Source organism: Lissotriton vulgaris, chromosome 1_1 (genome assembly GCF_964263255.1).
Source record: "Lissotriton vulgaris chromosome 1_1, aLisVul1.2, whole genome shotgun sequence".
In the NCBI taxonomy this organism is placed as follows: domain Eukaryota; kingdom Metazoa; phylum Chordata; class Amphibia; order Caudata; family Salamandridae; genus Lissotriton; species Lissotriton vulgaris.
In genome coordinates, this window is record NC_141685.1 from 539424459 (window position 1) to 539437666 (window position 13208).

The 13208-nt window shown below is 51.4% G+C and overlaps 1 protein-coding gene across 3 annotated transcripts in view; it reads right to left on the reverse strand.

The window, feature by feature from the left end:
* Window positions 1–13208, reverse strand: part of CCDC18 (coiled-coil domain containing 18) — a 1483839-nt gene that overhangs the window by 380978 nt on the left and 1089653 nt on the right. For all 3 annotated transcript variants that reach the window (XM_086953919.1, XM_086953920.1, XM_086953918.1), the window contains one exon: window positions 4017–4160. In XM_086953919.1, coding sequence (XP_086810045.1) covers window positions 4017–4160 — 144 coding nt within the window. The remainder of the gene's footprint in view (window positions 1–4016; window positions 4161–13208) is intronic.

The window sequence follows — 13208 nt, forward strand, 5'->3', positions numbered from 1 at the left end:
CTTGACCAGAGGCTTCTGACATACACCTCTCCCAGGCGGAAGTTACAACCATCAGCAATGCATCTGTCACCACCATCAACTCTAGGTGGGAAAGGGAAAGTGGCCTGCTGCAGATCATGTTTGTGTCTACCAGCCACCACTGCAAATCCTGAGTAGTATCCTTTACGATTTGAATGGAGTCAAAGAGGTAACCACAAAGCTGGGTCCACTAGTATCTGCTGCTCCACCGTAGGGCCCGCATGTTTCACATAGTGTACGGATGAGGAGGAAGCACAAGGCCAAGAGACCAAGAAGCCTCACAGCCAACTCACTGAATCTCAGAACTGATCCCAAAACATCTAGATAAATCCTGAAACGTCCCACAATTGCTGTGGCAAAGGAAATGCCTTGCACACCACTGTGTCCAGAAATGCAAGATGAATGGAATTCTCTCCATGAATGTCAGGTGAACTGCGGCTTATAGATGGTAAAACCCAACTGTGTCAGGATTTCAATCTGTCGTCCAGATGTGGTCTACTACTGACTGCAGCAAGCCTACCTTTAGCAGCCAGTCTTTGATATATGGGAATAAACGTACTCCCAACCTCCGAAGATGGGCAGCAACTACTGTCATTACTCAACCGCCACACTTGCCAAAATCCCCAGAATCTTCAGATCCAGAGCAGGAGGACGCTCGTTCTCATACAATGTTGCCAGACTCTCGAACACCCTCCCCCTGCAGTTGCGCAACAACATTAACCTTACTAGCTTCAGGAAACAGCTTAAAACTCTCCTGTTTAACAATTAGTAACCTCAGAGGTCAGGTCCGTTTTCTAGCTCTAGCGCCTGGACGCCTCAGGGCAACTGCCGCGCTCTACAAATCTAATTTTCATTTCATTTTCATTTCATTTCATTCATTACCTTGGTCACGAGGGCCTGAGGTAAATTGAAAGTATTCCTGGTTTATCTTCAACCACAGGTAACACCTATGGGACTGCAGGATGGGTATATGGAAACAGGCATAAGTCCAAGAATTCAATCCAGTCCCATGCGTTCGGAGCCGACAGGATCTGAGCCAACATAAGCATGTTGAACCGGTCCTTCATCAGAAAGACATACAATGAAGAGATATCCAGAATAAGCCTGAGGCTTCTGTCATTCTTCACAACAAGGAAGTAGCACAAATAGTACCCATCCCCACTCCACAGCCTTGGACACCAGTTCAATTTCCTGCACAAGGATAGTAGAGTGCCCGTCCAAGAGATACTCTGGCACAGGAGAACTGTGAGATGGACAAGGAAAGGACAGAGCATAGGCCCTTTGAGCACTCTGTAGAAACTAGCTGCCCAACAAGATGGATCTCTAGCCGGGAAGTAAATGTTGTATTCGGCCTCCTACCAGCCAGGCATGAAAATGGGAGGACAAACTAAAGAGTCTTGGAAGCTGCAGCAGCAAGGGAGGAAGAATTGGAGAATTGCTGCTCATACTGATTGAATAGTGTCTAACAGTGCTGCCACCACAGCCCCGTAAGGACTGCGTTGACTGTTGCAAAATAGGTTAGCAGACTAGAATTACCTATAAGCCAGGCTCTTGCAACAGCCGCTGAATTTTCTGTGCTGGTGTACAAATTGGTTAGCTGGTGTCAATAGCCTCAAAGAATGTTCTGTGACATGACTGTCTTTGATTTGTCCTAGAGCTGAATCAGCTTTATTTTCGAAGATGCTAGAGCTGTTGAAGGGCATGCACACTGGTGATTCTGAATGCATCTAGAAAATTGTTTGATCTCATCCTGGCAAGTCTCTTGAGATCAGCACTAATGCCAATCGCTCTGCTGATGCATCCTCTGTGTCCAAAGTAGCGAGAAGCACATACTTGGCTGCGTCCTAACCATCAGGTATCGGTTGGAGTAAAGAAGTCCTGAGGTCCTCTGAGATGGATGGCAAGACGCATCCTCTAGTGCATGGGTGTACCTGTCCAAGAGACAAACATCACTGATAGATATAAGGGCTAGACTTGTTGAAGAAAAGGTTCCCATTCTGAAAGCAACAAGTCGTTTTAATTCCTTATCCAGAGGATTTGATGGGAATGAATTTTGATTGACCTTAGTAGTTGAAGTTTGCACAATCAGGCTGTCTGGTGTAGAGTGCTTGGTAAGGAAGTCAGGCCAGTCCGAACCAGCCACCCACCTACTGATAGACTGGCAAGCAGGACCATGGCTTGGTCATGTAGTTAAATGTGCATCAGCAGGGGCTCTGATGAAGCTGGCCCTGGTTGTTTTAGACTGTGTAGTGGGAAACTGTAATTCTATTGTTTCAGCTGCCTCCCACAACACAACTCCAAGCAAAGTCATTTCTTCAGTTGGTGGCCTAACTGGAGAGTCTAGCTCTGTCTCAGGAGATTTGTGACGCCCACTGGCATTTTTCAAGTCTAAATACAATGAATCATAAGTGTAATGAGGAGAAAGCAACCAGTCCCCCACCTCATCATCAGTGTCCCTTGAGACACTGGATGCGAATCAGATAAAGACTGAATACTCTGCTAGCACTGACGTTGAGACAGAGGCCTTGCGTTTAAATCTGGTTATGATAGACCCGTTGCACTTTTGTGCTGCTGTAGCATGATATTGGCTTGGAGTGGGCTGAAGTTGGTTTGGGTTTGGAAATCCGCACCCAGATCTGATCATTGATGGGTGCCGAAAGAGCTCGCTTTTGTATGAATTTAACCTGGCGGCCCCTGGCGCCAGAATACAAGTCAGCACTGGACTCCGTACAGTCCCAGTAATGTGTTCAGAGCAGGCAAATGGTATCAGAGGCGGATCCACCGGCGGCCCAGATGTGTGCCGGAGGGATTCAGAGAGAGTCAGAAGGAGGCTGAATAACACCAAAAATTTGCAGCATGGACTCTTTGAAAGACACTATTTGCTGCATGGTTTACAATGGTCCATGTAACTAAGAGCACATAGGCTTCAACAGTGGGACCAGTTCAGGGGACATCAGTTAGTGCGATCTTCATCTTTATACCATCTGACTTTCTTGCCAGACTTTGAGTGGTAGGATGGGGTCAAGTCCTGCTTAGCTTTTGATGCTTTTGTATATTCGGTCTTCGACTTACCAGAGGACAACAATCGGAAAGTGTACTTTTTGCAGGAGCGGTCTCTTGGCATTGACTGCGATCAGGCCTCTGACTTGGAATGGGAGTGGGTCCCATGAGTCGACCACGAAAACTTATGTTCTGCAGTGTTAAGTTAAGCTTCCCGGTCCCGAACTGCCTTCAGGTGCATAAGGGCACACTTGTTGTATGCCTTAGAAAAATCGGTTGAGCCCAAACACCAGTCGTGACTTGTGAGCGTCCATAACTGAGATCACCTTGCTGGACTCTCTGTACAGAGTGCCCTTTTTGATGGGGACTTTGGTTACTATCTCACTGTGAAAACATTTTGAGTCAACAAAAGTACGGATCTGGATGAAGGGTGCGGAAAAAAGGAACTTGCATCAGCTCTGTGCCACATGGCACAAGCTACTGACATGCATGAACGTTGCTGAACGAATTCTCCGTATCCAGTCTGGCGCCCAGGAATCTTCTATGGAGGATGAATCTGAAGTTAGAAAAACTTATCAGAACTTATATTACTCCACCATTCAAAAGCTCTACTGCAGTGCTGGGGGAAGTTGAGTTGCTTTAACAGGAAACTGCTCACCATTACCAATAAATAGACGGAATCTTCTGCTAGTAAACTTTGAAAAGCACAATTAATTATTTGTTTGAAAAGGCAATTCTAATATAATGTAAGTAAACATACAATAATTTAAAAACAGACACAGAGTGTACAGATTGCAGCACAATTCTATGCTTTAGTAACATGTAATTTTACAACACAGTTAAGCTCCTATCAATCAAAGGGTTTTAGGGCATCACCATGGTCTTATAAAACACAAGCCGAAAAAGAGTTGTTTGAAAGCTGTCTTCGTATTTTATTTCACAATATTGCGAATATGCCTGCTTACCACTCCCAAAAAATGCAGTGCAAGAAAACCTACTGTTTCAAGATCCTCTATTTTTCGTTGTTTTCTTTCAAGCTCCTTCTTTTGCTGATTCAACTGTTGATCTTTCTGAAGCACTTCAAAGTCTTTTTCATGCAACTGATCTGTTGTTTGTTGCAATTTTTCATCTAATTGTGCAATCTACACAAAAAAAAATAGAAAGATGGGTTGAGAATCCATTGATACCTACAACTGAATGGTAATAAAATATCACTGATGTTACATAGCAGGACACATAACCTATTAGGTCAATTATATCTTTGGGCCCTGATGTGTCCCCACTGTCTGATAAGAATGAAGTGCTTAGATTGACAAGCTACTCGCCTTGAATAACGCCTTTTTCGCTGAGACTACCCAATCGCAGAATCCTCACCTCAGAACATTTCCCGGGTGTCAGACTGGACCTGGAAAATCTTGATCAGTACCTCTGCACACCAGTAGATGGAATCGTTCAGCTCTACAATGATGTGGTCAGCTTCAGGAGTGACGTCACAGGCCTATATAGGCCCAACACAATTTGTGGGCATCATTTTTTATTGTCATTAGATCCACGCCAAAAAGCAGAGCCACATAAAAATCAATGCTATAGTTTTGGCCAGTGTGCAGTGTTTAAGGGATCTTATTGGCGAAAGTGCAAATTTAGCAGTGCAGGGTGGATGGGAAGCTCCGTGAGGAATCTGCGCTTAGACAGAAACTCTACCAGAAAAAGCATTACCAAAGGTAAGCAACTTGTTCTTCTTATAGATACTTCTAACTATAGATGACTCACCTGATAACAGATATCAAAATAGTACGTATCTGGAGGAACCTAACTGGCGAAATGCCCGCAAAGATGGACCTGACTGTCCAAGCAGTAGAGCTTTGTCAACATATTGAGAGATATCCATGTGGCATCTTGGCAGATGTCCAGGACACATGCTAACACAGTTTGTGATGCACAAGTTACTTACCTTCGGTACTGATATATTTGTAAGAAACAGTAGTTAGTATTAGATTCCTTACCTTAGAATATCCCCAGGCGTCAGACTGGATCCGGAAAATTTTGCGTAGCAGTACCGCTGCGCGTCGGTGGGCGTCGTCTGCTGCTCTGCATCCGTCGTCGGCTTCGGGATGACGTCGTCGGAGTACTTAGACGCCACCCTCGCGAGCGGACGTCAGTTCTTATAAATAGCTTTTCCGCGCCAGAAACGCAGAGCCATGATAAAAACCAACACTAGTGCCATGAAACTAGGGCCCTGACAGGGGATGACCTTAACCCTAGATATCGGTTCGCAGAACGGGGAGGATGGGTGGGGCGTTAAGGAATCTAATACTAACTACTGTTTCTTACAGATATATCGTTACCTAAGGTAAGTAACTTGTGCATCTGAAAGAAACAGGTTAGTATTAGATTCCTTACCTTAGAATAGATACCCCAGCAATACCAACCCCGGTGGTGGGTCTGCGAACCAATGATCACACCAGAAAGTCCTGGAGAACGGAACGGCCAAAGAAGCCATCTCTCCGGACTTGGCTGTCCAGGCAGAAGTGTCTTGCAAACGTGTGCAGCGAGGCCCACGTAGCTGCCTGACAGATGTCCTGCAAGGGGGCTCCCCGACCCAGGGCAGTAGTAGCCGCCGTGGCCCGGGTGGAATGGGCCCTCAGCCCAAAAGGAGGCTCCATTTTAGCCAAAGAGTAGCATACCTTGATGCACAACACGATCCACCGAGAGATGGTCCGCTTGTGCACCACCCAACCCTTCTTAGCGCCCACGTAACCAACAAAGAGTTGGTCATCCACCCGGAACTGGCGTGTGCGATCCAAATAGAATGAGAGTGCACGTTTTGGGTCCAGACGGTAGAGCCTCTCTTCCTCTTTCGAGGGATGCGGAGGCGGAAAGAAGGTGGGCAAGGTGATGGACTGCCCGATGTGGAAGGCTGTGTCTACCTTGGGCAGGAAAGAGGGTCGCGTCCGCAACACAACTTTGTCCGGATGGACAGAAAGAAAAGGAGGTTTAGAGGAAAGAGCCTGGAGCTCACTCACTCTCCTGGCAGAGGTGATGGCAACCAGGAATGCAGTCTTGAGAGTAAGGAGACGAAGAGGACAGTTATGCAGTGGCTCGAAAGGAGCCGAATCAGGTAAGTCAGAACAAGGTTCAAGTCCCACTGAGGCATCACGAAAGGAACAGGAGGAAACATACGAGTGATGCCCTTCAAAAACCTATTTAAAACTGGGGACTTGAACAAAGAGGGCTGATCAGGGAGCCTTAAGAAGGCGGAAATGGTCTTCCACCAACTCCCAAAGACAGTATCAAGAGCCTCGGAGTCTGGTTGGACAGATCCCTATCGTTCAATATGAAGGCCACGAAACTGTCAGCCACCTGTTTTGGCATCATGAGGATGCTAAAGAAAATCTTCCCCCTCCTTCCCATGGAAGCCAAACAGGTGGCTATACAAGGGCTTATACAATCACGCCTTGATTTTAACAATGTGCTCTATCTCGGCGCCCCAGACTACACTCTGCGCAGGCTGCAGATAGTGCAGAACTGCGCAGCCCGCTTACTGCTGGAGATCCCTCGCAGACATTCAGTGAGGGCCGGACTGGCTAGCCTCCATTGGCTACCAGTCCGCCAAAGAATTCTTTTTAAAGCAATGTGCATTGCCCATCAAGCCTTCTGGGACACTGGTCCGAGTATTACTCGCAACCTAGTCACTCACTACACGCCCAACAGAAGTCTCCGCTCCAGCCAGACCTTTCTAGCAGTGACTCCTAGAATAAAAAGATCCAGGTCCGGCGGCAGGTTCTTCGCCGACAATGCCTCCAGGACGTGGAATGCCCTTCCACTTCACCTCAGAGCCAACTCTAATCTCACCTCGTTTCGCAAACAGCTCAAAACCTTCCTTTTTAACTCACCTCCTTAACTTCAACCCCCTCCTCTGTCTCTAAGGTAGGTTCTGGTTATTACTAGCGCTTGGACGCCTCAGGGCAGCAATTCGCGCTCTACAAATTCAAATTCAAATTCAAATGGCAGAGAGGTAGCCCTTGAAAGTGCCCAGAGCAGAGCCCTGCTGGGCAAGAGAAAGAAGAAAGAGGAGAACCTCTGAAAGAGGGGCAGAAAACGGATCCACAGCCTTTGCTGTGCACCATGCCACAAATTTGTTCCACCTGCAGGGGTATACTGATTTTGTGGAGGGACGCCTGGCTGCCAGAATCACATTACATACTTCAGGAGGCAAGTCAAATGGCCTCAACTGCCGCCGCTCAATATACACGCATGTAAGTGGAGACTGGACAGGTTCGGTGGAGGACCGTCCCCTGCTGCTGCGACAGAAGGTCCTCCTGAAGAGGCAGACGAAACAGGGGATCGAAAGACATGCTGAGTAGCTCGGGATACCAGTATCTTCGTGCCCAGTCCGGAGCCACAAGGATAACTTGGGCCCGGTCGCGTATGATCTTCTTCAGCACTCACGGCAGAAGTGGTATAGGCGGAAAGGCGTACAACTGACCGCAGCTCCACTCGCGACGAAAAGCGTCTCCGAGCGAGTGCCGCCTTGGAAATTCCAACGCGCAGAACTGATGACATTGCGTGTTCTCTTCAGTGGCAAATAGATCTAACCAAGGCTCTCCCCACTGCTGAAAGAGGCCTTGCGCCACGTCCGAGTTCATCCATTCGTTATCCATCATGCACCGACGGCTGAGTTCGTCCGCCCTGGCGTTCAGGGAACCTGCCAGGTGTTGAACCACCAGAGTCACGCCCTGATGTTCCAGCCACTGCCAGAGGCGCAGAGCCTCCTGTCATAGGGTCCACGACCCCACCCCGCCCTGTTTGTTGCAGTACCACATGGCGGTGGTGTTGTCCGAGAACACCTGCACTGCACTCCCCCGGACAGAGGGGAGGAATGCCTTCAGTGCAAGCTGGATGGCCAGCAGCTCCAGAAGGTTGATGTGGAGCCGGGACTCCGCGGGAGACCAGAGGCCTCTGATCTCCGCCTCTCCCATGTGGCCCCCAAGCCTTGGAGGGAAGCGTCCGTCACAACTACGTGGTTGGGGTAGGGAGAGGGATCTGCCGCTGACCCAATCGCGGTCCGTGAGCCACCACTGCAACTGTCTTGCAGTGCCCTCCGAGAACAAGACATGGTCTGACAAGTTGCCCTGATGCTGGGCCCACTGAAACTTCAGGTCCCACTTCAGAGCCCGCATCCGCCACCTGGCGTGATGCACCAGAAGGATGCAGGAGGCCATCAGCCCCAGAAGCCGCAGCGTCAACCTGACCGAGACTCGGGATAACGGCTGAAAGATCGGAATCAGAGCCTGAATATCCTGAACCCGCTGTTCGGGAGGATAAACCCAAAACAGCACCAAGTCTAGAACCGCTCTGATGGAGAAGAGCTTCTGAGAGGGACACAGGTGTGACTTCGGCACATTGATGGAGAACCCCAGCAGGTGCAGGAGGTCGGCCGTAGTCTGGAGGTGTCTGACGACTGTCTGGGGCGAGCCCGCCTTCAACAACCAGTCGTCGAGGTAGGGGAAGACTGAAACCCCTAACCTGCACAGTGAGCTGCGACCACCACCATCACTTTTGTGAACACCCGTGGGACGCTGGTAAGGCCGAAGGGGAGCACGGTAAACTGAAAGTGCTCGTCGCCTACCGTGAACCGCAGGTAACGCCGGTGGGCCGGCAGGACGGGGATGTGAAAATAAGCGTCCTGCAAGTCCAACGCTACCATCCAGTCTCCCGGGTCCAGGGCAGCTAAGACCTGAGCCAAAGTCAGCATCTTGAACTTCTCCTTCCGGAGGAAGCCGTTGACGTTCCGCAGATCCAAGATAGGGTGTAGGCCCCCTTTGCCTTTCTTGGGAACCCGAAAGTAGTGGGAGTAACAACCACACCCTACTTCTGGCCCAGGAACGCGCTCGATGGCCCCCTTGGCCAAGAGGGCCGTAACTTCCTCTCGCAGAAGATTCAAGTGATCCCCCGACACGCGGTGGTACTGCGGTGGCATGGCTGGAGGGGTCGCCTCGAAGGGGAGGGAGTAGCCCCTTCAGACGAATTGCAGCACCCACCTGTCCGAAGTGATGTTGCGCCAGTGAAGGAGGGAATGGCGAACCCTGCCCCCCATTGGCGTCATGTGGGCCTGAAAGCTCGGACTAGGAAGGCTTTGAAGCGGAGGCTGCGGGGGTGGATGTTGGCTGGCCTCGCCGTTGTCCCCGGGCACCGCCATGGCGGTTACCACGTCCGCCACCGCGCTGGATGTTAGTCTGCGGCCCGTGGCTGGTAGGACGTGTGGGGGCGCCCCTTCCTTGGCCACAAAAGGTGCGAAAGGCAGCAGGTTGCTGGCACAGGGCCGACAGGCCCAAGGACTTGGCCGTAGCCCTGGAGTCCTTAAAGCGCTCAAGCGCACCATCTGCCTTGACACCAAAGAGACGACGGCCATCAAACGGCATGTCCATAAGGGTGTTTTAGACATCAGCCGAAAAGTTGGCGGACCTCAGCCAGGCGTGGCGACGAATCGCCACCATCGTTGCCATCGCTCTACCTAGCGAGTCCGTTGTATCGAGTCCACACCGGATAGAATACCATGCCGCATCTCGACCCTCCGCAAGGGCTTGGGCGAGTTTAGTCCGGGCTTCCTCAGGACATTGTGGCAGCACGGCTGTGATCATGTCCCACAGAGAGTGGGTATAACGGCCCAAGAGGCACGCAGTGTTAACTGATCGCAACCCCAAACTTAGGGAGGAGAACATTTTCTTTCCGTACTTTTCGCACCTCTTGGATTCCAAATCAGGGGGAGCCGTCGGGAATGCGGTCTGGGAGTTAGAGGCCTGGATGACCAGGCTCTCGGGGGTGGGGTGGGTGGACAGGAAGCAAGGGTCGCCCGGAGCCGGGCGGTGGTGTCTGGCCACATTCCTATCTACAGGCGGACCTGTAGCGGGCCTGGACCAGGTGCCCAGAAGAACATCAGATAAGGCCTCATTATACGGCAGCAGAGGTTACGAGGAGCTTGCCTGCGGTTTAAGGTCCTCAGAGAGGAAGTTAGTCCTCACGGCCGTGACGGGGAGTTCAAGGGACAAGGCCTTGGCCGCTCGCGTCAACACCACACTATAGGCAGCCCCCTCCTCCGTAGCCACGGTAGGGGGGAGGGGAGACAAAACCAGTGTCTGGCGAAGTGTCCAGACCACTGGCATCCCCAAGCTCACCTGCCCAGTCCTGGTAAGGCTGGCACTCACATGCCAGAGGTTCTCAGACCCCTTCCAATCCTCCCTGCCACTCATCTCCTGATACTCAGGGTCAAAGGATGGGGCCGGGTCATAGAAGTAAAAATCTCCTAGCGGCGACGTCGCTCCGGCGCCGGACCCGAATCGAGGGTAGGACCGGGGACGGTGTCGTCCTGGGACAGCCCCGGGGTCGACACCCTGGGGGTCGGCACCGGCGAGGTCGTAAGGTCGAACGGCGATGACCTGGATCCGGCGGGGCCCTGCGGCGCCGGGACCGGAGCACCCGTCCCGCTTGGGGACCTAGTCGGGGCCGCTGTGCCCGAAGGCGCCGGGGACCCCGACGGAGGAGCTAACGACCTCATGGCCATAAGGAAGGCCTCGATCTTCTCCGGCGTTGCGTTCTGCCCAGGGACCGGCGGGTATGGAGCAGGCGGCGATGCCTGTAGCTCCGGCGGAGCCACGGGCGGTGTCGCCCAAACCCCCGGCCGCGTCGCGCAAGCGTCGGGGTGTCAGAAGAGCGATGTCGCCTCTTCGACTTCTTGTGCCTCTTACCTGAGGACTTGGAGCCCGAGGAATGATGTCGACTCCCGGAGCTATGACAACTCTGGCCCCACGACCGGTCCCTCAACCTCCTTCCGGACCGGGACCTCGAACGGCGTGGGGCCGACTGCCGGAGCTCGAGGCACTTGCGACACCGCTCCCGCCTAGCCTTCGACGTCAAGGCCCGGTAGTCGGGGCACAACTTGTCGTCGTGGTCGGGCCCCAGGCAATGAAGGCACCGGCGATGGGGGTCGGTAACCGACATCAGTCGGCTGCAATCGACGCATGGTTTGAACCCGGGCATCCCTACCGGTACCGTCGGAGTCGGTCCACTCGAAAAGCAGATCAAAAAGATCCAAAAGATTTAGTAAAAAATTGACTAAAGTGTACCACTTTCTCCGGACCTGCGCTTGCTGGCGTGGAAAAAAGAAGAACTGACGTCAGCGCGCGAGGGCGGCGTCTAAATACTCCGATGACGTCATCCCGGCGCCAACGACGGACGCGGAGCCACAAACGACGCCTACCGACGTGCAGGAGTATTGCTACGCAAAATTTCCAGATCAGGTCTGACGCCTCGGGATATTCTAAGGTAAGGAATCTAAAACTAACCTGTTTCTTTCAGATTGCTTTGTCCCTGGTGGAGAGAGCTTACAAGCAATCGGGGTTGCTTCTTCTCCAGCATGTAGTGGATTTTTATACAGAAGACTAGCAATCTGGAGATTGTTTGTATCTGTACAGCCTTACTCTTTTTCGCTCTGGTGAACCAAACGTCAAGCTGATTCGCAGAACAGGGAGGATGGATGGGGCGGTAAGGAATCTATAACTAACTAATGTTTCTTACAGATATATCGTTACCGAAGGTAAGTAACTTGTGCATCTGAAAAAAATACGTTAGTTATAGATTCCTTACCTTAGATTAGATACCAAGCAATACCAAACCCGGTGGTGGGTCTGCGAACCAAGATCACACCAGAAAGTCCTGGAGAACAGAACGGCCAAAGAAGCCTTCACTCCGGACTTGGCTGTCCAGGCAGTAGTGTGTGGTGAATGTGGGCAGAGATGCCCACTTGGCCGCCTGACAGATGTCATTCAGTGGCACTCCTCTTCCCAAATTAGTAGTGGCTGCCGTCACCCTTGTGGAGTGAGCGTGCAGCCCCACTGGAGGCTCCTTTTTAGCTAGAACAAGCCTTAATACACAACACAACGCATCGAGAAATGGTGCATTTGTGTACAGCCCAACCCTTCTTTGCACCCATGTAGCCAATAAAAAGTTGATCATCCACCCGGAACTGTTTTGTGTGATCCAGATAGAAGGAGAACGCACGGTTTGCGTCCAGGCGGTGGAGCCTCTCTTCTTCCTTAAAAGGATGCGGGGACAGAAAGAAGGTGGGTAAAGTAATGGTCTGCCCGATGTGGAAGGCAGTGACCACCTTAGGAAGAAAGGATGGATGGGTCTTGAGAACCACCTTGTCCGGATGGAAAGACAGGAAAGGAGCTTCTGAGGGAAGAGCCTGGAGCTCACTCACCCTTCTAGCAGAAGTGATAGCTACCAGGAAAGCAGTCTTAAGAGTTAAGAGGCATAAAGGACAATTATGAAGCGGCTCAAAGGGAGCGCACATTAAGTAAGTCAGTACCAGATTAAATTCCCACTGAGGCATAACAAAAGGATATGAAGGGAAGAGATGCTTTAAGCCTGTCAAGAAACGGTTAACTATGGGGGACTTGAAAAGAGAAGGCTGGTCTGGCAGCTGAAGGCAAGCAGAGATGGATGAAAGGTAGCCCTTGATAAAGCCCAGAGCAGAGCCCTGCTGGGCGAAAGAGAGAAGGAACAAGAGTACTTCAGAGAGAGGGGCAGAAAGGGGATCCACAGCCTTTGCTGTGCACCATCACACACATTTGTTCCACCTGCGGCGTATACCGTCAAGTTTACGTCAGAGACTTCGGGAGGCAGGTCGAAAGACGTCAACTGCCGCCGCTCAATCTCCACGCAAGGAGGTGGAGACTGGAAAGGTTTCGGGTGGAGGACCGTTCCCTGCTGCTGCGACAGAAGATCCCCCCGAAGAGGCAGTCTGATCGGAATGGCCATGTTGAGCAGCTGGGGATACCAGCCTCTTCGTGCGCAATTCGGAGCCAGAAGAATGACATGGGCCCGGGCGCGCCTGATCTTTTTCAGCACTTTGGGCAGAAGTGGTATAGGTGAAAAGGCATACAACAGACCACAACTCCACCTGCGATGAAAAGCATCCCAGAGCAAGTGCGGCCTTGGAAATTTCAACGCGCAGAATTGCTGACATTACGCGTTCTCAACGGTAACAAATAGAACTAACCAAGGCTCTACCCACTGTTGAAAGAGACCTTGCACCACCTCCGAGTAAAGACGCCATTTGTGATCCATCATGCACCTGAAGCTGAGTTCGTCCACCCTGGCGTTCAGAGAACCTGTCAGGTATTGAACCA